The 25,016-nt window shown below is 37.1% G+C and overlaps 2 protein-coding genes across 2 annotated transcripts in view; one reads left to right on the forward strand and one right to left on the reverse strand.

Moving 5' to 3' along the window:
* MYCT1 (MYC target 1) overlaps positions 1–25,016 on the reverse strand; it is a 135,093-nt gene that overhangs the window by 102,196 nt on the left and 7,881 nt on the right. The window lies entirely within an intron of this gene.
* Positions 8,783–16,036, forward strand: LOC118858008 (VIP peptides-like). Its single transcript, XM_036768445.1, has 3 exons — positions 8,783–8,889; positions 14,391–14,534; positions 15,955–16,036. The coding sequence occupies exons 1-3, from the start codon at positions 8,786–8,788 to the stop codon at positions 16,034–16,036; spliced, it is 330 nt and encodes a 109-aa protein (XP_036624340.1). The 5' UTR covers positions 8,783–8,785.

Below are 25,016 nucleotides of genomic sequence, written 5' to 3' on the forward strand. Positions count from 1 at the left end.
AGTTGTTTTGATTTAAATCTCTCTAATCAATAGTGATTTAGAACATTTTTATATGACTACAGATATTTTTAATTTCTTCCTCTGAAAACTGCTTGTTCATATACTTTGACCATTTATCAATCGGGGAATGATGTGAATAGATTCTTAAGAAGTAGGAAATATTTCTACTCCTTCTTTTCTTTTCTTCTTTTACTCTTTCTAATACTCAGTAATACATGATTGGGAAAATGCCAGGCTTTACACAAAAGAGTCCAAAGAACTGGCCAGTTGTGGGACTAGGAGAAAGTTGGCCATGGCACAGAACAGACACAATCATTATATTATTATTATTATTAGATATTATCTTTAATATGATAATATTATATGATATTTTTAAAAGACTCACCCTGAAAGGTATGATGCCAAAACAATCATCAGACTGAAAAAAATGTAGTGCTGTCTAAAAATCTTGTCTCCAATACTGGGCCTGGAGTCAATCAGGAAGACCAGAGTTCAAATTCAGCCTCAGACATGTTTTAGCTAGGTGATTCTGGGCAAGGTACTTAACCTCCGACTGATAAAAGGATCCACTAAATCCAGTGGAGAAGACAATGTCAAACCACTCCAGTATCTTTGCCAAGAAAACTCAACGGACAGCAATGTTCCATGGGCTCATGAAAAGTCAGACACAACTGTGCAACAACAAAAATTGAAACCTACTGCCTTTTTGTCTGATCTGCTCTGGAGATGAAAGTCATAGCTTGTTTGGTCCAATAAATATTATGTACTTAATTAAAGCTCATATTTATAAAATACTTTAAAGTTTGCATAGAATGTTGCATATATAATCTCTTAAGACTCAGAAAAACATCTCAGGTACACACCATAGGTATTTGTCACCCCATTTTACAGATGATGGATCAGAGGTTCAGAGAATTTAAATAATTTGCCCTTCATTACACAGTTAAGCGTAACCTAGGTCTTCTTGATCAATGTGCTATCACCTATGTTATGCTACCCCTCTAGTTGTAGTCACTAAATTGCTATGAAATTGACTTTTGGGGATAAAAAGGACTTCAGAAATATTCCAATCCAAATTCCTTTACTTTGTAGATGAATATGGAGCTCAGAGTGGTGAAATAATTTGCCCAAAATTACACAGAGATGGAGGATAATATATTGGTGGATTTGTAATAAGAAGTTCTCTGTTCAAATGTCAGCTAAGACATTCGCTACTTGTGTGATCTTGGACAAGTCCCTTATCCTCTCAGTAATACTTGGGTATGGGTGAGCTACTTGGCAGAAAGGACAGAACTCAGAGCTCATACTCAATCACATTCTTCATGCCTTATAAAGTTTAAGACTAAGTGTTATGCTAAACTAGAGTCTATCATGGATCTAATTTTTAAAAGAAAAAAAATAAATAAAAACCATGAAAATTCTTTCCATTGCACAAGATATGGATTTGAGTTTAGTCAGTCTAGAGGGATGTCTTGGCTGAACACAACATTGAAAGTAACACTATCAGCCTCAAATAATCTCTTTCCCTCAGAATACCTCTGGGCTTCCAGTTCACAGCAAAGGTAAGAAGAACAAAGTATTTAAAGCTTGTTCTGAATAATTTTATAGTTGCCCAGAAATCTTGGGGCTAAACCTAGAAAGGAATTTCCTAAAATACAAATAAAATTAATTAAAGAAGTGGAATTGGGGAAAGTCTCAGAGGGCAAAGAATGTATAGGTCCCAACAATAACAAAAAGTATCCCCTCCTCCCAGGTATTAGACTCTGAAACCTAAATCACTCTGGCTCTCATTGATTGGCCAACAATAGGTCCCAGCCCAAAACTCACTGGGTCTTTGTTTGTGCCCTGATGGCTGAGAATGAGTGTAAATTGTAATTGTTTCTCTTTTGGCCAGAAACACTAAGGGTCTTGCCCTCCAGATTATTTCTTCTTCTTCTTCTTCTTCTTCTTCTTCTTCTTCTTCTTCTTCTTCTTCTTCTTCTTCTTCTTCTTCTTCTTCTTCTTCTTCTTCTTCTTCTTCTTCTTCTTCTCCTTCTCCTTCTCCTTCTCCTTCTCCTTCTCCTTCTCCTTCTTCTTCTTCTTCTTCTTCTTCTTCTTCTTCTTCTTCTTCTTCTCCTTCTCCTTCTCCTTCTCCTTCTCCTTCTCCTTCTCCTTCTCCTTCTCCTTCTCCTTCTCCTTCTCCTTCTCCTCCTTCTCCTCCTTCTCCTCCTTCTCCTTCTCCTTCTCCTTCTCCTTCTCCTTCTCCTTCTCCTTCTCCTTCTCCTTCTCCTTCTTCTTCTTCTTCTTCTTCTTCTTCTTCTTCTTCTTCTTCTTCTTCTTCTTCTTCTTCTTCTTCTTCTTCTTCTTCTTCTTCTTCTTCTTCTTCTTCTTCTTCTTCTTCTTCTTCTTCTTCTTCTCCTTCTTCTCCTCCTTCTCCTTCTCCTTCTCCTTCTCCTTCTCCTTCTCCTTCTTCTTCTCCTTCTCCTTCTTCTTCTTCTTCTTCTCCTTCTTCTCATCTTTATCTTCTTCTGTAAAAGGGCCCATTATTTATATCATTCACTAGGCAACTAGCCTTAATAACTGAATGGGTGTTGCCTCAGACAAACAGAGACCTGGAAAAAGACCTTAGTTTGAAAAGGTCAAGGTCTCCCACTGTGTCCAGCATCATCTCTAATCATCCTGATCTATATTTCACCACTGGATCCTGGTGGATCTTGAGGAGAAAGTGAGGCTGGTGGTTTTGCACAGCCTTCCCTCAGTTAAATCAAAATCACTTGCAAGTCATAGCATCAATTCCTAATGTCATGGTTCTGTTTGAGAATGAAGGACAAACAACACCCTGTGCTTAATAAGAGCTGTCCCACCGGGGACTCAACTACCCAGCTCCAGTTGGGCAACACAGATCTTTCCCTTCCCTTCTCTGTGTACATCTCTGTGACTAAGCAACTGAACATTGCCATCTTCATAGTAATGGACATGAATCTTTAGTACTCCAACCCCCTGAGCTATAGGTGGTGTCATGGAAAACTTCCACCCTGATCTCCAGAGACCATTCCAGGAGTTTTTAGGTGGTAATTGGTGGCTCTCAATAAAGGCGATAATAGTCTTCTTTCCATCTATAATTTTAGCATAAGCAATACAGAAGCCATTGGAATAATGATCTTTCACATAGGCCCTTAATGCACTGTCACAGGATTCCCCCCATGACTTCGGAGCTCTATCTATGCCCTCAGATTGGGAGTCACTTGCTTCTTTCCATAAATAATCAAACTTAAAAGAAACTTTATTTCTCGGATCTAAAAATCTGCCACTACCGAGGTCACCATATTCTGTAATTAAGACCTGATCATCATGGCCTTCTGTTTTCACTGGAGTGAACTGATCCGTACTGTGCTTGGCAAATGCATGAGCTGCCCTTCCTGAGAAGATTTTCATTGTTAAGTAGTAACCAGACATCATTAAATGCCATTAAGTGATCTTGGCATAGCATTAGCGATGAACTTTGCAGCCATCCATATCTTCTCCACCTCCTACACTCAGTCCTCGAAGCTGGCCGTCTTGTGCTGCTCTATGAAAGAAATTTTCACAGGACTTGGTGAAGGGAAAGAGAGGAACAAGGAATCTGCTTAACTGAGAGGAAAAAGAGAAGGAAAAACTAGATAAAAGAACAGTTTCTGTTGTTTGCCCTTCATTTCCAGAACACCAATGGCATCGTGATGTTGGGGAAATGGGTTCAGGAACCACAAACAAAAGACAAAGACCCAAATGGCCCAGCCCTCTATCTATCTAGCTGCTCTATTGAAAAAAAGAATTAAAAGAGAAGCAGATCATAGGCTTCTCAGCTTTGAGTCAGAGTTGTGTTTTGACCAAACAAGATATAGAGCCAATTACAAAATACAAATTAGAATAACTTTGATTATTGAAACTAAAAGTCCTCTGCTCATGCAAAATTAAAGCAACTAAGACAAGAAGGGAAAAGACCTCAGTACCAAATTTCTCAAAGACGTTTTTGGTATACATGATATAAATAAAGTATATGTATACATGTATGTCTGCGTATACATAAACTATATTTGTATACATGTGTACATATTTGTGCACACATATACGTAAGTGGTCAAAGGACAAGAACAAACAGTTCTCAAATGAAGAACTGCGAAGTATTCTTGAGGATGCAAAAGAATGCTCCAAATTAATAATAAGAGAAATGAAAATTAAAACAACCCAAAGGTTTTACCTCACATCCTACACATTGACAAAGATAACCAAAAAATAGCAATGTTGGGGATCTTGTGGGAAGATAGATACATGAACACATTGTTGGAGGAGCTAAGAATTGGCACGCAAATATAGTGACGAAAATGTCATGCTTGTTAAACCAGAGATTCTGCTACCGGAGCTTCTAACCCAAGGAAACCACTGATAAAAAAGAAAGTCTCCATATACACTAAAATGTTTATGGCAGCACTTTTTGTGATAGTAAAGAACTGGAAACAAAGGAGATGACCGTTGATTGTTGGAATGGTAAACAAATCATGGCACTTAATGTAATGAATGATTACTGTACTCTAAGAAATAATGACATGAATATAGAGATACATGGAAAGATCTACACAAACTGACATATATTAAAAGAAGCAAAGCCAAGAAAATGATATGTACAATTACTGCAGCATGTAAATGGAAAGAACAACCACACACATACATAAAAGTCAAAATTTAATGTAACACAATTGTGGAGATAAAGCATGGCTCTCTAATGAATAGATAAAAGAGGACACTGCAAACCTATCCTTTCATGGAAGTGGGAAGGCCAAAATTATTACACACTACACATATTTTCAGACTTTTTCAATGTATTGATTAGTTGGGCTAGTTTTCTTTTCTTTTTCTGTCCTTAAAATGCTATTTGCTATATGAGATGGTTCTCTGGGCTGGGTAGGAAGAAGGACAGTGGAGATAATGATGATGATTCAAAAAAACAGCAGAAGCCACAAATAAAAATTATTTTTTAAAAGTTCCTTCTATTCCTCACACTACTATTCCTCTTCTTACCTCTGGTATCTTTTCAATAAGGATTTTGAGTTTGTGTCTGTCTGCTTTCTCCCATTTAAAAATGGAATCGTCCCTTTTGAAATTTGTTCATGTTTATGCAAATCACTCAAAAGCATCTTGGTGTAGTGGAGAGAATATTGAACCAAGAGTCAAATGACTTTTATTCTCATCTCAGCATTACCAGTAACTGTCTGTATGACTTTAGGCAACTCCCAAAATCTCTTGAGAATTCAGTTCCTCATATGTAAAATGTAAGGAGTTGGACAAGATAATCTTTCAGAATGAATTGAGCCCTAAAATTTGGTGATGGGTCTATGCATTATAAGCACTGCCACATCAGGGAACCTCCAGCTACAAAATGAGATGCAAGAAGATGTGCAAATCATAGATGCTGGCATTAGACTTCTAAATTCTTTAAATACTGTGGGACCAGAACACATATCATCTAAAACCTTGGAGAGATAGCTATGTCCAATAAAGTAAAATTTTTGCATTTTCTTGATTTACAATTTTTTCATAAATAATGAAATATTTAGATTAAATCAAAATATCCCCCCCCCACATCTTTACTTATAGTTTTTTTTTGTTTATTTTTGAGACCAAATACCAACCCTTCAATTATCCTAGAAAAGTTGAGGGCTTGATCACCACCTTTTCACTAATATATGAAATGAATCTCTGTCTGTAGATGGTGGTGTGATACCATTTAGAACTATAGATTGAACCTTTTTTAGATTTGGTTTTTAGGAAACCATAATATCCTTTTATTTACTTCAGTTCTGTGGACATCTAATTTAGTTTAAAATTTTTGATTCCTGCATCTCTGATAATAATTTTTAAGGGTTGTATAGTTTTCATTTCTTTTTCTTGTAATGAACTAGTTGAATAAGACTTTTTTAACTGAAAGAGCTTCACTTTTAAAAAGTTGAGCATGCTTCCCTTTTCTTAGATTTTTATCATTTTAGTTATAGCGAAACTTTGTCTACTTTTTCCCTTAATCCTTCATATGATTTACCTGTCATGGAAAACCTAAGCGTCTGACTCCCTCACTTGCTGCTATCATAATACGCATATTTCATAAACAGAAATGAGATCATTATAAAATATCCTTTGCATTTTTTCTTTGTAACTTTCTAAGCCACAATGATTGATTTTGAACTGTTTGGAGGGTAAAACAAATTCTCATCTTTTACTAGGATAGCAGTTCTGATGCTGGGTGTTTTGTTTCAGAAAAAAGCAGGTGGTAAAGTAATTGTTCTAGCATAGAAGAGAACTTGGATACCATTTAGTCCACAGAGAGGTTAAGTGATTGACCTAAGAACTGACATCTAGTTTGTGAAAGGAGGATTCAAACCCAAGGCCTCTGACTCCAAATCCCACATCCTTCCCAAGAATCCATGTTGCATCTCATTTGCAAAGAGAACCTCTCTATTAGAATGGTGTTTCATGAGTTTCTTTTTTTCTCTATCTCCCAAAGTTCAGTGGTAAAACATTAGAACCTATACTTATGCCTAGAGTAATATTTTTAATAATGTACCAAGAATTATAGAATTTATAAAGTATCATAAGTTTGCATTTCAATAAGAAAAAAACTTAACAGAAAAAAATAAAATAATCTTGTAGGGTATGTGAGACCTGAGAAAATGTGAGAATAACTTATTTTAAAGAAATGAAAGTTCTGAGGCATAATATCCTAAAACAGTACTCTGTAGGGAATGATCAGTAACCCCTGAATGTCCAAATGATCCTGAAGCTCTGATGAAAGTTTCATTATAGTTCATAAATCTCACTAAACAGAGAAATTTTAATAATTGGAATGAAATACAAATAATTTAAGCATGAACAATATTGTTTTTCTCTTAGAATTAGAATAAACAACAATGTGTAGTTAATATTTCATAAATGTGATGCATGTTTTTGCAAATGAGACTACACAGTTATAGACACATACAGTTCCCAATCAATTCCATGACTTTGATTCACAGGATGATCTTATTTCCATTTCCTTTGAAATTTTTTTCAGGAAAAACCTTTCTTGTAAAACATTGCTTCATGACCAGGGAAACCCACTTAAATAATCGTTATTTTATTATATTCACATTCATTTAAAGAAAAAACTATTTCCTCCTAAGAATGGGACTAGTGGTTGTTTAAATAGGTGGAATTTTTCCCCTGTACCTTACATCTTGAACTTATTCACCAGAAGTTAATATAAATCATTCATAATAAGAACATTGCATGATTTTATGGATTACGTAGGATTTTCTACCTCATAAAGTAGGGAAATTGTCCATTCATCTCCAGAGAGAATAACAATTGTGACATCTATGACACACAGCTATGTGATTGTTTGGCCCAAGTGTAAGCCCTATAAAGAATGTGTTTGGAATGCTGATCAAAGTATAGTGAAGAGGAAAGAAGTAGCTCAGGAGTAAGGAAGAACAGCAGTCACTTCCGTGAACAGGTAAAGTCCTTTGTGGCTTCACAGGAATTCACTGCACAGGAAGATTCTGTACATTCACTAGCATCTTTGAGAGAGCAGCACACCTCATCACAGAGAGGACATTACATATCCGGGTGAACAGAAACTCTACTTGTCTTTATCTTTCCTCTGGAACTTCCCACAGGTAATACAGCATATTCTCTCTCTAACAAGAAGTTTTCCATGTGTTTTTTTTCAAATCAATCAATATCAATATCAAAATTCATCAATATCAAAACCAAGTTTCTCAGGTAATATTCTGAAATGAGAAAGCTTATCTTATATGAGTTGTTTTAAGTCACTCTCTTGGTTTGTAAAGATTTTATCCTTCTTTCTTCTTCATTCAGTTTTAATTACTATTACAAGACTTCTGGTGCTTCAAGACTGACTTCTTTCTGTCTTATTGGTGAACGCTCCTTAATCAGTGGTTGTGAAAAGATTTAACTTGTGTTTGTTCAAACATTGAAGTTTTCATTTTATAATCATTTGATTCATTGTGACAGTAATTAAGTCTTCAATTTTTGCAGTTTTAAATATTTCATTTTGTTAATCCTCTTAGAAAAAGAAAATTTAAAAACCTCTATTTCTTTTTGCAAACTTGCAGAAAGATGTTAAGAGAATGAATATAAATACCCCTTACTTCCTCTATACAACCTCTAAAGGAGTAAATACTTGAATGATATACACTCTTCAAGGAGAACTTGGCATTATTTTTTTACTATTGATAGTGTTTACAATGTCTGACTGAGAAGGAAAAAGGAGGGAATTCTGGGTAATCTATGTTTCAACATCTCTGTCTGTGTCTCTCCATAACTTTCTCATCTTTACTAGATAATTAAGATAAGAACTGGATGAGAGCTCAATTTTTCATTATTCCCTTTTTTGAAACTCATTCCTTTAGTTAGAATAGGATTTCATTTTGACTACTTATTATGCCTCTGGTCAAAAAGGGGTTAGTGTCGCTTGGATTAATGTGTTTCTTTGAAAAAACAGAGTATTCAATATAAGTGTGTGAAATCCATATGTATTGTTAAATATAGCTGGAGGCTAAAATATTCAAATTAATGGAGGAAAATGGCAAAAATTCTGTAGCTTGAATTGCTAACCATGGTGCGGTTTATCATTCAGTGGAATCACAATCCCTTGTTTTGAATGTGGCAAAAACTTGCTATATTTCTAAGTGATGTTCTGGGCTATTTTGTAGATGACATCTGTGGCCCCTGAAGGTGATCTAAACCTTTCTTTTTCGCTTATTTCATATACACAAGTATGGAAGCCAGAAGTAACTTCCAGGTCCTGCTGTCACTGACACCTCTCAGTGTCCTCTGCTCACAAACACTAGCATTAACTCTTGAAACATATTCTACCATGAGGTAAGTTGTCTTTTAACTTGAAAAGTTGCCTTCTCTCTCCCAACTCTACTGTGAAGTAGGATGAGGGGCAATATCCTGCTGGCCACTTAAACTTAGAGCTATTTGAAAATGAGTCTTTTTATTTGCTGACATTTAATGATGTGATGTTTTTACTCATTGTACTCCCTAATCAATTCCAGACTATAATATAAATGATTTTAAATGTGCCCTGGAATTCACTTCTCCAATGTCAGCTAAAGCATTAGGATGTAAACCTTGGGTAGGTCAGAGCACATCCCCAAGTAATCCAAAAGGAGGCTTTTCTTCTTTTATTTCATTATTAGGGTCTCATTAGTACAATTTTTTTTAAACTATCATTAACTCAGTGTGCCTTCTCATGAAACATCAATTATCTGTGTTCTACTTTCATTTCAGTTACTTTCTTCTGAAATGCATTAGATACAAATTTCAGGAAATATTACAGATACCAATAATTGTAGTTTTCCCAAAAATTTATCTTTTAGCCCTTTGACCATGTTCTGATATTGTGTATTATAGCCAAAACAGATAAGATCATTTTGGATATATAAATAAGCTAACTAAAGCTCTAAACCACAGATATTGACAGAACTAATTCAATAGGATGTCTTTTTAAAAGGAAATCATACATAGCACAAACCACTTATAATATGATTTGATTTTTTAATTGGGTTTATTTAATTTATTTTTAGCTTAATTTTTTAAAATTTAATTAATTTATTTATTTAATATTTTTAGTTGTCAGCATTGATTTCCACAAGAGTTTGAATTACAAATTTTCTCCCCATTTCTATCCTCCCCCCCCACTCCAAGATGGCATATATTCTGATTGCCCCATTCCCCAGTCAGCCCTCCCTTCTGTCACCCCGCTCCCCCCCCATCCCCTTTTCCCTTACTTTCTTGTAGGGCAAGATAAATTTTTATGCCCCACAGCCTGTATATCTTATTTCCTAGTTGTGTGCAAAAACCTTTTTTTTTGAACATCTGCTGTTAAAACTTTAAGTTCCAAATTCTCTCCCCTCTTCTCTCCCCACCCACTCTCGTTAAGAAGGCAAGCAATTCAACATAGGCCACATGTGTATCATTATGCAAAACCCTTCCACAATACTCATGTTGTGAAAGACTAACTATATGTTTCTGCTTCCTATCCTATCCCCCTTTATTCAATTTTCTCCCTTGACCCTGTCCCTTTTCAAAAATGTTTGCTTTGGATTACCTCCTCCCCCATCTGCCCTCCCTTCTATCATCCCCCCATTTTTATCTCCTTTCTCCTTCTTTCCTGTGGGGTAAGATACCCAATTGAGTGTGTATGTTATTCCATCCTCAGGTCAAATCTGATGAGAACAAGATTCACTCATTCCCCCTCACCTGCCCCCTCTTCCTTCCAAAGAACTGCTTTTTCGTGCCACTTCCATGTGACATAATTTACCCCATTTTTTCCATTTCTATTTTACTCTCTGGTTCTAGAATATCAGGGCAGTTTTCCTTGATAATTTCTTGAAAGATGATAACTAGGCTCTTTTTTTGATCATGGCTTTCCGGTAGTTCAATAATTTTTAAGTGATCTCTCCTGTATCTATTTTCCAAGTCAGTGGTTTTTCCAATGAGATATTTCACATTGTCTTCCATTTTTTCATTCCTTTGGTTCTGTTTTATAATAACTCGATTTCTCATAAAGTCACTAGCTTCCACTTGCTCCAATCTAATTTTTAAGGTAGTATTTTCTTCAGTGGTCTTTTGGACCTCCTTTTCCATTTGGCTAATTCTGCCTTTCAAGGCATTTTTCTCCTCATTGGCTTTTTGGAGCTCTTTTGCCTTTTGAGCTAGTCTATTTTTTAAGGTGTTATTTTCTTCAGTATTTTTTGGGTCTCCTTTAGCAAGTCATTGACTTGTTTTTCATGGTTTTCTTGCATCACTTTCATTTCTCTTCCCAATTTTTCCTCTACTTCTCTAACTTGCTTTTCCAACTCCTTTTTGAGATCTTCCATGGCACCTGAGACCAGTTCATGTTTTTCTTGGAGGTTTTTGATGTGAGCTCTTTTACTTTTTTGACTTCTTCTGTCTGTATGTTTTGGTCTTCTTTGTCACCAAAGAAAGATTCCAAAGTCTGAGACTGAATCTGAAAGCATTTTTCCTGCCTATTCATGTTCCCAGCCAACTTACTTGACCCTTGAGCTTTTCATCGGGGAATGACTGTTTGTAGAGTAGAGAGTACTTTGTCCCAAGCTTAAGGGACTGTTGTTTTCAGAGCTATTTCTACACAACAAGCTCTGCCACACCAGTGCTCTTCCTCCCCCAAGAACTGCCAGCCTGACCACAACTCAGATCTAAGTAGGCTCTGCACTCCCGCTCTGATCTGCCATTTAATTCCTCCCACCAGGTGGGCAACTGCAGCTGAAGTTCTGTAAGCAGCCTCAGAGCTGCACAACCTCTGCTGCCCCCTGGGCAGTGGCCAGCTGTGAACTCCTTTCACTCTGTCCCCACGGTTTTTCCCCAGTAACCTTCACTTTTGTTTTCGGTGTTTGTGGGTTGAGAAGTCTGGTAACTGTCACAGCTCACTGATTCGGGGTGCTAAGGTCTGTTCTGCCTGGCTCCTGGTCTGGTTTGTCTGGGTGTGGCCCATGCTGGGCTCTGCTCCTCTCTACTCCCAGCATGGTGCGATAGACCTTACCCAGCGACCATCCAGGCTGTCCTGGGCTGGAGCCCTGCTTCACTCTGCTATTTCATGCATTCTGCAGTTCTAGAATTTGTTCAGAGCCATTTTTATGGGTGTTTGGAGAGTCCTGGGGGAGAGCTTTAGGCAAGTCCCTGCTTTCCCACCACCATCTTGGCTCTTCCCCCCATGATTTGATTTTTATCCCTAAATATTTGGTATTCCATCCTCTGTGAATGATTCCATATTTCATAGTTTGAAAAAATCCTTATACTAATTAAGTGGAGGTCCAGCAAAAAATATATATTTCAGGGTTTTGTATAAAATAACTTTATGTTATTTTATTTTATGTTAAATCTCAAAAAGGAAAAGAAAAAATTCCCAGTCTGAGTCTCTCCTTCTACTTTCATAGATTAAAATCCTTTGCCAGCCTCTATAGCCCTTCCTTATTCCCTAGTCATCAGACTTTTATCGAGCTGAGTAAAAATTGTTCTTCTGTTAGGAGTACTGAGTCTCTAAGGTAATCAATCAAAACAGACTCCTGTATGTCTCTGAAAGCTGCCTAGAAAGCAGTTAGTTCAGAGGCAGAACAGTGGCAACACCAACAGAGTATTCTGGAGTGTAATGTAAGATACAGAGTTAATAGTGGCCATCCACCTTCTTGGCCCAGGTTGCAATCCTGAACGAAGTTACTTGCTGAGGGGTACATTCCCAAGTAGGATGTTACATCTTTACACATTTTAAGAATTCCGAGAAAATCAACACTTTCCTTGAGTACTTTGCTTTGAATAGGCTAATTAATGTAATTAACTATGCTTGTGTAATTTATATGCTTCAAATTTTCATACCAACTTACTAAATTTCGTTCTTAGAAGCACAGTTTTCTTTTTTTTTTTAATTTGGAATACAAAATGTTCATTTTTCCTTTGCATATCTTCCCCATCTGCTGGTCGTATAATGATGTCTACATGTATTAAAAGTGTTCCCATTCAGAAATATAGAGGGCAGCCACCTGCCAAATGCAATGATTCCAAAAAACAACACCAGAGGTTATCGATCTTCACGTGGATGCTAAGAGACATTTTCCCATTTCATGCTATTGGCTCATTTAAGAATGGGCATAAATAGCCAGTCCCAGATATCTAGAATAACAAATGCTGAGCCTACGTTTCCCAGGAAAGCTTAGGAAACTAGCCATAAGGAGAGTTTCTTTCTAGCTCTTCTCATTAAAATCCAAGCAAATGGAAAAAGAAGCTCATGGTTTCTGGCAGAAAACTTTGGTTAGACACACACCAAATTCTCACCAATTACTATTACACAGAGGACAAAGTTACCATATCCAAACAGTTTCTCGTCTGCCTCAGATGAGTCCCAGATGAAATCGCTTTGAGGAGTGTTAGTTTCAGAAAGTACAACAGCAGAATCTGGATGTCCATCAATCCATTTATAAGGGTACGGTGCAACAAGCGTATTGCTGCCTTGTAATGGGTAATCTAATGATCATTTTATTGACTTTGTACATGTGATGAATGTCTTTCTTGAGGAGAAAAAATGTAAGCAAAATTTATATATCAAACTTACTCTTCCTCTTATTTTTATAATATCCATAATGCACATATGAACAGGCTATATATTTGTAATTATGCATATAAATACGTGAGTATTACATATGTTTCCTATATATATGTATATATCTATTCACGTGTGTACACACTTACACACACACACACACACACACATAAATGGGGTGTGTATAGGCAGGATGAGATGCAGCAGGGTGAACTTGAAGACTGGTGGACTCGAAGTCAGGAAATGTGGCATTATATCTGAGCTTTGACATGGACTTCTACCTACATGATCAGTCACTTAACTTCTGCCTGCCTCTTTTTCTGCTTGGTAAAATAAAGATAATAATACTGATACTGCACACATCACTGGGTTGTTATGGATCAAAGGGGGATAGGGGCAACGAATAAATATTTATATAGCACTTACTACATTACAGTCCCTGTGCTCAGCACTTTACAAATGTTCTCTTATTTGAGGACTTCCCAACAACTCTGTGTGAGGTAAATGTTATTATTATCATTTTACAGTTGAGGAAAATGAGTCAAATAGAGATAAAGTGTCTTGCTCAGGTTCACACAGCTCCTAAGTATCTGAGGCTGGATTTGAACTCAAGTCTTCCCAACTCCAGTGCCAACACTCTATCCACTGTGCCAACTGTTGCATTTTGTGAACCTTACAAAGCTACTACAAGCATTCCTTCTCATCTCAGTTAACGAATATAAACTGCTGCCACACCATTATGCTTCCTACCTTTTCCTTCCTTCCATATCTTTCCATCTACTCTTTTTTTCTTCCTGTGTTTGGCTACCTTTTCTGTCTTCCTCAGAATTTAATACCTTTGTGCCTCAAATCTGCCTAAAACAAGGCATTCTCATATTTTTCGTTTCATTATTTTTTCACACTCTTCCACACCCTTCTCCTTTTTAAATGATACTGATTTTCAACTCACTTTTTGTTTTGTTTTGTTTTCATTTAACCCCATGATTGGAATAAATTGTTCAGGCCTTGCTTGGTATTTTTTTTTTCAATTTGTACAATCTATATTGCACACATACACGCACACACACACATACACACATTCAAATGCATGCACATCATGGGAAAGCAAAGAATTATCTGTATTTATTAACTGCTCACTATTAATTGAGAATTCTTTTTAGGATACATTTGTAAATGTCTTACTTTGAATGGTTTTCAATATTTCAAGAGATGCTTTGTCATGTGGTAGTCTATAGCAAATTTATGGTGTTTTCTCTTCCAGTAGGCTGGGCAATGGTATACTGTTTGATGGTCCCAATGAATCTGATCAAAATCTAGGTTTCTTAAAGGCGAAAAATGATCATCTGGAAAGTTCATTACCTGAAAATGATTTGTCTTTTTGGGATGCCCCCAGATCATTGAACAGGTAAGTTCATTTATACTCATCTGAGAATTTTAGATAGAATTCTAGACCTGTGGTCAAGAAGACCAAAGATCAAACCTGAGCTCAGATACTTACTAGCTTTGTAAACCTTGGTAGATCACAACCCCTTCCTCAGTTTTCTCTCTGTAAACATATAATCCTTTTGCTGTTAATTTGTTTAGTCATATCTGGCTCTTCATGACTCCATTTTTATGGTATTTTCTTGGCAGAGATAATAAAGTGGTTTGCCATTTCCTTCTCCAGGTTCCCATTTTACATTGAGGAAATTGAGGCAAACAGGTTAAGTGACTTGGCCAGGGTCACAAAGCTAGTAAGTGCCTGATGCTGAAATGGAACTCAGTTTCTCCTGAGTCCAGGCTCAGTACCCTATCCACTGCACCACCTAACTCCCAGGATGGTTGTGAGGATAATAGGAGATCATATTTGTAAACTGCTTTGAAAACCATAAAATGTTATGTAAATGCTAGCTATTGTTACTATCATTATCACCATCATTACTATCACATTAAGATGCTGTGTACTGCACTACTGAAGGCCATTATAAAGTTGGTCAATCTAGCTCACCACAGCTCATTCAAAGATCATCATTTCTATATCCCCTACAATTATGGATTTGCTGCATACATTATGATGAATCAGGTTGATCAAATCTTTCAATAGTGCTCTGTTCCACAAAACTCATAACGTCTTCATCTGTGCCATACACTAAGAGCATTAAATGTTCAAGGGCTACATTGGAGTTGCTCTCCATGTAGCCAAGAGATCTTAGTTCTATCCAAAGAACCTTGAAAAACTAAAGGTAAAGTAAAAAATTGAACTTGCTGTCTTTGAGAAGTAGTGAGTTCTTCCTCATTAGAAATATTGATAGTTGGATGACCATTTCTTGAGAATGGGAGAGCAGCAGATTCTTTATTCAGGTTGGACTAGGCTTTAATGTCTATTTTCAATCCACCATTCTATGCTTGCCAAAGTGTTTTGTTCCATTCATCTTAACAAAATTAACTAATTAATTAAATTGTCAGTCCATAAGAAATAAAGGCAATGAGTGCAGTTAGGCGTGAGAATCTGCTTAATTGGATGAATTCCTTCAAAAAAGCAGAAAACAAAGCTATAATTTTAAAAATAGCTAGGTTTCTGTTATTTTCCAAGTTATTTCAAAGCTGTAATTGGATATATTGGAACTTTAACAAATTGATATCATTTTCCTAAAATTTGGATAAAGATCATTTTGTATTTAAGGTAATAAGACTATAATAATATGTCATTTAAAGCACTAAAATAATTTGTTAAAATTTATTCCAAATGATTTTCTTCATAGTATTGAAAAGAAACACTTATTTTCTATTATCTTTCAAGCAAATATGAATATTTTAACCTTTAAATGACCTTTCCCCTATTTTAGAAATAGAAGACATGGTGAGGGAACATTCACCAGTGATGTTCCCAATTATTTGGAGGAAAAGGCTGCTAAAGAATTCATGTAGTTAATGTAGTTCATTTATTTTTACTAATTCCATTTAAATCTACTAGTCATGAATTTATTTTTCACTAACAGTGATATTTGGTATTTGTGAAACAAATTAATATTGTTTTAAGGATTTTTTTGGCCTATTCATGTGCATAAATTATTGCTTTGCTAGCATACGTGCTAAAACTTTTAAATCTGATGTGTTTCCTTTCCCTCCAAAGCAACAAATGTAGTAAGCCCCGTTCACTAGAAAAGTGTCACTCTGATATGGTCTTCATTGTCTTATACAAAGAATTCCTGGTAAAGGAGCAATTGAGGAAACTTTTGAAAAAATTTTGGAGGAAAGCAGAAGGTAAAGGAAAGTGTGTATGTGTGTTTGTGTGTACATATATACACACACAAAAGTGTAAATGGACAAAGTACAAATGCCAATACTTAGTACTATGTCTACTGGTTCAAATGTAAGGAGCTGACCCCAGAGCACCATCTTCTCATGGTGGCTCATTGCTCTCACCTGTAGGGGTCACTATTACTATACTCAGGGTATTGCTCACATCTAGGCTTCCCCAATGTTGGTAAAGGTGACCCCAAACTTCAGTACAAATAGCAGTGCTTATTTAAGAGTCTGAAAATTCATTTTTCCCTAGTCTATCATAGTGGAAGAAATAAATGCTGAAAATGATGCTCTAGAAGCAGAACATTGCTTCCTAATGGTAAGTCTAACTAAACAGTAATCGTTCTGCTCTAGGGACAACCGCCTCACCCTCTAAGTCTGCAGCAAGGTTGCACAGTGGACAGAGTGCTGGGCCTGGAGGCAGGAGAACCTGAGTTAAAATCTAGCCTCAGACACTTACTAACTGTATGACCCTCAGCAAGTCACTTAACTTTTCTTTGCCTTATTTTCCTCAACTAAAATGGGGGTGACACTACTGACTTCCCAAGGTTGTGGAGAGGATCAAATGAATAATTTTTGTAAGGTACTTAGCACAGTATGAATTCCTATTCTTTTCTTCCCCTTCTATATCCAAGAGTCATTTGTATGATGTGCTTCTTCCTTAGGGGAAATGTCCCCTCATAACAGTAGGGTGCTTCATATTAGTGGATCACTTCAGGCTATACAATTCTGGTTTCTATTGATGTAGAACCCAATCCAATAATCACCTTAGAACAACTTATTGTGATTTCTTATACAAATTTCCTCTGAGGCAGAATACTAATGCTCCATTGTGTAAAAGTGTCCAATATTTAAAGACATCGTGTTGCTTTACAGGAGCAAAGCTTTTCCACATAAGCACTCATTGTAAATCTCCAGTGCCATTAGCAGTCTCATAGAGAAGGTAGGTCCAGAAACACAACGATTTTTTTTTTCAAAATGAATGTAATTAATAAAATGTAAACAATAAAGACATTTGATTTTCACTGTCAATTTTTTTATGTGTTTTACCCAATGAATCAATTTAGCAATTCATAGCCATCTATGAAAAGCACATTCAGAAAAATGTAGGTACTTAGGGAACTGACTAAAAAGTAATGACTCATAGATTGGCATTTACATGAAAAAAGCAGATTCAAACATAAGTCTACATTTTGGATAAATTCAAGTATAGCCACTATAACCAATACACATGGATTCAAAAGTAGAGGCTGAATCACAAATAGCAGATTCTGTTACTGAATGGGTAGTTTAACCAGCAACGGCCAAATTGGACTCACTATAAACTTTGCTTACGTTGGACGTAACTATGGCCAACCCAGGAATATTTACTACTGCATGGCATTTGTGTGCAAGACATCATGCTAGGGATACAAAAAGAAGGAAGAAATGCCATTTTTGCCTTCAAGTGACATCCTAGGTATGGATCTAAGAAATATGTACATAAAATGATAATGAGGGCATAAAGCTACAAGAGCCTAGAGACTTTGCAGAAGAAATTAAGATTTGAATTGGACGTTGAAATTATAGATAGTTTCATAGCTAGAGAAGATGAGGAGGTGGGGAAACTGAATAACAAATGGCAGGAATCACAGGGGATACTTGAGATACATTTGTTGAATGAGCCAGATCAATTTGATAGAAACAGAATGTGTCCATCGAGAATATTAGTGTAAAATGAATTTGGAAAAGTAGGGAGGCTGAGACATGATTATAGAGGACCTAAATATCTGAATAAGGATTTTGGATTTTAGTATATAGATAGGATATGAAGAAGCCATTTGAGGTCTTTTGAGCAATGAAACTGTTGTTTCAGTAAGATAATCTAGGAGCAATTTGAAGAAATGAATCAGAAAAGGGAAATGACTTGAATCATCAAGACTAGTAAGGATGCTACTGTAATACTGTAAATGTAAGAGCATGCGCACCTGCATTTCAGTGGTGATGACAAAATGGAAAAGAAGAGCAATAAATTTAGAGGTCCAAGAAGAAAGAGTAGGACTTGGTAACTGATTTGACATTGGGGGTCATGAAAACATAACTGCAAATAGATTCTTATAAAGTGGGATATATTTCTATTCCTTTTTCTCTTTTCTTCTCTCACTCCTTCTAATATCTAGTACCACATGATTGGGAAAATGCCATGCTTTACCCAAGAGAAGCCAAGGATCTGACCTATTGTGGGACTAGGAGAAAGTTGGCCATGGCACAGAACAGACACAGTCAGAGATCTTTTTAAAAAGACTCTCCCTGAAAGGCACAATGCCAAAAACAATCACCAGACTGAAGAAAAAGGTAGTGATTTCTAAAAATGTTTTCTCCAAATGAATTCTATGTTCAATTAACCACTTAATTGAATTTTCATGTTTAAGTTTTCCATAAAATTGAAGACACACAGGCTGCTGGTGGCTCAGTGAAAAAACACTGGGTCTGGAGTCAATCAGGAAGACCTGAGTTCAAATTCAGCCTCAGACAAGTTTTGGCTAGGCGATTCTGGGCAAGTCACTTAACCTCTATCTGAACGACAAAAGGACCTACTGAATCCAATGGAGTATCTTTGCCAAGAAAACTCAATGGACAGCAATGTTCCATGGACTCATAGTCAGACACAACTGTGCAACAACAAAAATTGAAACCTACTGCCTCTTGTCTGATCTTCTTTGGAGATGTGAATCATAGCATATTCTGTCCAATGAATATTATGTACTTAATTAAAGCTCATATTTATAAAATACCTTAAAGTTTGCATAGAATGTTGTATATATGATCTCTTGAGACTCAGAAAAACACCTCAGGTACACTCCATAGGTATTTGTCACCCCATTTTACAGATGAGGGATCAGAGGTTCAGAGAATTCAAGTAATTTGCCCTTCATTACACAGTTAAGTGTAACCCAGGTCTTCTTGTCCAATGTACTGTCACCTATGTTATGCTACCTCTCTAATTATAATTAGTAAATTGCTATGAAATTGACTTTTGGGGATAAAAAGGACTTCAGAAATATTCTAATCCAAATTCCTTTACTTTGTAGATGAATATGGAGCTCAGAGTGGTGAAATAAATTGCCCAAAGTTACAAAGAGAGTAAGTGGCAGAAGAAGGATAATGTATTGGTGGATTTGTAATAAGTTCTCTGTTCAAATGTCAGTTAAGACATTCATTACTTGTGTGATCTTGGACAAGTCCCTTATCCTCTCAGTAATGTTGAAGATTGAAGGCCTAGCTAAGGCTTGGGTGTGGGTGAGCACAGGGGCTGCTTGGCAGAAAGAGCAGAACTCAGAGCTCATACTCAATCACATTCTTCATGCCTTATAAAGTTTAGGAATAAGTGTTATGCTAAACTAGTCTATCATGGATCTAATTTTTAAAAGAAAAAAATAAATAAATACCTTAAAAATTCTTTCCATTGCATAAGATATGGATTTGAGTTTAGTCAGTCTAGAGGGATGTCTTGACCGAACACAACATTGAAAGTAACACTATCAGGGCAGCTAGGTAGGTGGCCCAGCGAGTAGAGCACTGGCCCTGGAGTCAGCAGGACCTGAGTTCAAATGTGACCTCCGATACTTGACATACTTACTAGCTGTGTGACCTTGAGCAAGTCATTTAACCCCAATTGCCCTGCCTTCCTCCCTCAAAAAAAAAAAAAGTAACACTATCAGCCTCAAATAATCTCTTTCCCTGAAAATACCTCTGTGCTTCCTGCTCATACCAAAGGTAAGAAGAACAGCTTGTGCTGAATGATTTTGTAGTTGCCCACAAACCTTGAGGCCAAACTTAGAAAGGAACTTCCTAAAATACAAATAAAATTACTTAAAGTAGTGAATTCTGGGAAAACCGTAGAGGGCAAAGAATTTAAAGGTCCCAACAATACTCTTCTTTATTTTCTCCCCTCCTCCTGCCAAGGATTAGACTCTGAAACCCAAATCACTCTGACTCTCATTGCTTGGTCAACAATAGGTCTCAGCCCAAGATCCAGAAACTCTGAGGGTCTTCCCTTCCCAGATTTCTTCTTTGTCTTCTCCTCCTCCTCCTCCTCCTCCTTCTTCTCCTCCTCCTCCTCTTCTTCTTCCTCCTCCTCCTCCTCTAGGTAAAAGAGGCCATTCTTTGTCTCATTTGCCAGGTAACTAACCTTAATCACTAAAGGTATGTTGCTTCAGACAAACCGAAACCTGGGAAAGACAAAACCTTAGCTTAAAAGGCCAAGGTCTCCCACTGCATCTGGGGTCATCTCTAGTCATCCTGATCTATATCTTGCCACTGGACCCAACTGAGGCTAGTGATTTTGCACAGCCCTCCCTCACTTAAATCCAATTCACTTGCAAATTATGTCATCAATTCCTGATGTCATGGTTTTCTTAGAGAATGAAGGATAAGCAACTACATGTGATTAGTAAGAGCTGCTCCACTGAACACTCAACTGGTTAGCTCCAGTTGGACAACACAGCTCTTTCCTTCCTTCCTTCCTTCTTTCTTTCCTTCCTTCCTTTTGAGTGGGATGGTGAAGCCCTCTCATGGAATCTGGATCTAGGCCTTTCTGTGAGTTAAGTGGGATGAATGGGGGTGGGGACCTTTTGGCATGGCCAGGGCTTCTGAACGACAACTAGGCCTAAGTTTTGAGTTACTAAAATCACCTGAACTGTGTCCTCGTCAAATAAGGATATAAGCATTCTTAAGAATTGTTATTGGCTCAATTAGCGTTTCCTTGTCCATTGTACCTGGGTTATATTTCTCACGAGATTGTGAGCCTGAACTCCACCAATGAGAGTAAAGGTCAGTGGGGGGGTGGGGGGGCGGGGGAGGGTTATTTGCATTAGGGTATAAAGCTAAGCTCTGCCCTCTACGCGCCACACCGCCTCTCAGACTGCCCTTTCTCGTGAGATTATAATAAAGAAGTTTTCTGTTTCTAAAATTGAGAGACCTCTGATTCTTAATTGCTGGTGGGTGTTCTCACCCACACACTTCCTTCCTTCCTTCCTTCTCCTCCTCCTTCTCCTTCTCCTTCTCCTTCCCTATTCTTTTTCCTCCTCCTCCTCCTCCTCCTTCCTCCTTCCTCTCCCTCTGTCCATATAGTGTATCATACCCTTACCTGTGAATGCCCTGCCCAAAGGAATGTAAATTTTGATCTCTGAAACCTGACAGAATACCTCGGGTTTAAAGGCTAAATATCTTTCTTAAGGACCGTGTATTAAACTCAAATCACTTTGACTCTCATTGATTGGCCAACAACAGCTGCCACCTAAACCTCACTTGGTCATTGTTTGAGCCCAGATGGCTCAGAGTGAATGTCAATAGCAGTTGTTTCTGTTTTGGCCAGAAACCCTGAGGGTCTTCCCCTACTCAAACCGATTATGAATTTATCATAGGTTTATTTTACAGGTAGTGTGGCATAGTGAGTGGGTAGAGAGCTGACTGTAAACCAGAAAAAAAAATTGGGTTCATTTACAATCTCTGAAAGTGTTTATGTGACCTTGGGCAAGTCACTTAACTTCTCAGTGCCCTAGGCAGTTCTATGTTTATATAACTATATATCTTTAAAAAGGATTCTCAGACCTTCCCCCCAGCCACCTACCCACCCAAGCCAACCCTTTTGGCTCCAAAGTTCTTCAGAAGGACATTACTGGTAGTAAGATTGCATAGAATCTTCTTATCTTGGTCAAATTGGACCCAAGCCTGAATTGATTTTATCCTACTCAGGTTTGAGTGGAGTTAGATTCTTCTGCCTAGATAGCCCAAGACAGGGAGTGGTCTGGTATGATGATGAGTTGGTCTCAAAGAACAGATATTTCCTCTATCAGGAGGCAGAATGATGGCAGGATGATATCAGCCCCTGTTGAAAAGGTATATATCTCTGTACCCCCAGATCCCAAAGGGAGCCAGTTCTGGACTGGCCCCTCTAAGGGGGGGCTTAGTTCTAGACTATAACTCCCATGCAATGTACTTCAAACCAGGTTATGAGAGAAATAAAAGCGTGGACATACACACACCCTAATTTTGTTCGTCTCTGTCTTGGAACAAACTCTGTTGGTTTTTTTTTTTTGGAGGGGGGTGACTAGGTGTGTGTGTGTGTGTGTGTGTGTGTGTGTGTGTGTGTATGTTCAGATGTATATACACATATATATTATATGGTTATTACAGTTAGATATAACTGTATATTATAATTATAGCTGCATAGTTATATGTAGTTATAGTTTTATAGTTGTATGGTTATATATAGCTATATATACATGCATATATGTTTTTATATATACATAAATATATAGTTATGCATAGTTATGGGTATGTGTGTATAGATATATATATATACATACATACATATATATATACATATATATACACACACACATGTGCAAAGAAGTAGAAACCTACATTTTGAAGGAAGTTCCTCAATGTGAGTATTCCCTATATTAATGAAATCATAGGTCCAGTCTCAATCCTTTCTCAAACACTACCCTTTTGCATATATTTCATTAAATTTATGATATGTGTCATCTATTCTATTGATCTATTTTCTTTTTTGTCAAATACCAGATATTAGTCATTCTCAGATGTAGAGGTGAAAGAAAGTATGTTTGAAGTACTGGAGGACAAGTAGGACAAAAGTACAGAGCTGGTAAAATAAGTTATTATTTGGTAGAACTATATGCTATACAAAGGAGAGTAATGTGTAGTAAGACTGAAAAGGTGGGTTGGGTTAAGGGTGGAATAAGTTTTAAATGCCTAAAAGGGTAGCTTATACACAGTCCTGGAGGTAAGAGGGAACCCCTGGAGTCTACTGAGCAAGGGAAGTGGGGTGATGACAGGTTAGGATCTATGTTTTAGGAAAATCATTTTGGCAGTTATGTGGAGGATGGATTGGAGTGAAAGTCTTGAAGCAGAGAGATCAATTAAAGGTAATTGTAACAGTACAGAAGAGTGCTGGGGAGGGATTGAATTGAGGGAGAAGCTGTGAGAGTAGAAAAAAAAGATACAGAAGCAAGAGAAATTATAGACATAGAAGTGACAAAACTTGGTGACCGATTAGAGATCAGGTAATGGTTAGTAGTACAGGTGGCTGGAATATAGAACAGTCAAAAGGGAGAAATATGTGAGAAGGCTAGAAAAATGGGTTAGAGACAGACTGTGGTGGATCTTGAATGTCAGAATAAAGAGGTTATATTTCAACCTGTAAACAATGTGATTGTAATTGTAATAAATGCAATAAGGATTTGAACAGGAAAATGATGAGAACAGACCTCTGCATTTAGAAGTGTTTTTTTTTTTTTTCTGCAGACAATTTATCCAATCTTTCAATGGGTATTTCCATTTCTGTGTTCAGAAGTCCTAGGCAGCTTTCTTGTATTTCCTCTTGGACTTTTGGTATTAAGATTTTTTTTAAATATTTCATGTTCCTCTAGACCTATAACCCTTGGGTTGTCTCTACATATCTACCTTCAAAATCAGTATGTGTTTATTGGATAGCGAATATTTTTTCTTTTTGTGTTTTATGTTTTGCTTCTCTTCTTTTAGATTGTCCTTCACTCCTGCATATATTCATTGCCAATCAATTGTTCTCTCTTTTCTCTCTTTTTTTTAGTTTATTTAGTGAGACATGCCCTCATAGATTCATGTTTTTCAACTCTGCCAATTATTTTTTGCTGTAAAGGCCATAAATTATTTTCTCATAATTCTTATATCTCTTTTAAACCACTCTCTAAGCAGTGTTTTGTCATCCTATGTTCTCCTCAAATTCCACAGAGTCCTTGGTCTCATAAAGTGATAGATCATTTTCCATTATTTTGCAGTATTTATTCACAGAAACTTGAATTTGTTTACTAGATTTGTAGGCTATATTTCCTTCTGTTTTTAATGTTTTCCCTGTTGATTCAGAAGCTTATGTTCAAGGTCTGTGAATTTTCTTCTTCCTGACATCTTTGATTATTTCAGTCTTTGTCCCCCCTTTTTCCCCCCATGACTAACTCTGATTCCCTCCCCTTTAATGGTGGTTTCCCTTCGGGCTGGATCTCAAAGGTTTTTAGTCTCTTCCTATGTTTGTTGGGCATTTCATGGTTCACAAACCTAGGTCTTTACCTCAAATGACTTTTAGGGGTGGGACAGTACTGGACACAGGTGGCTTCTAGGCTCTTTCCCTCAGGCTTACTGCCATGTCACGCAGCCTTCCCTCACTTCCGATGCTCATTCCCATTCCCTCTGTTCCTCAGTTCTCTGACCTGGCAGCTCAGAGCACTGGTGCCACTGTATCTGACTTTGAGGGTATCTCTCTATTCATTACACCATACTGCCTCTCAGTCTGTAATTGTTCTGTGCTTAGAAGAAACTGCCTACCTTCTGTGACTACCTTCTCCTCTAGGTATAGCAGGTAAGAATGAGGGACATTACCAAAAGTATTCAAAGAACAACCAGGTAGGAAAAAATAAAACAGATATAGCTGTAGGAATTTAGTGGTGAACATCTTTTGATAGCCTGATGGGAACCTGGAAGTATTGTACTCCTCTGGTTTTTGAAGGATTATTATCCTATGACCTTCTAACAGCTGAGACTTGCACGTCTAGGCACTCAAGTA

This window comes from Trichosurus vulpecula, chromosome 7 (genome assembly GCF_011100635.1).
Source record: "Trichosurus vulpecula isolate mTriVul1 chromosome 7, mTriVul1.pri, whole genome shotgun sequence".
Lineage (NCBI taxonomy): Eukaryota > Metazoa > Chordata > Mammalia > Diprotodontia > Phalangeridae > Trichosurus > Trichosurus vulpecula.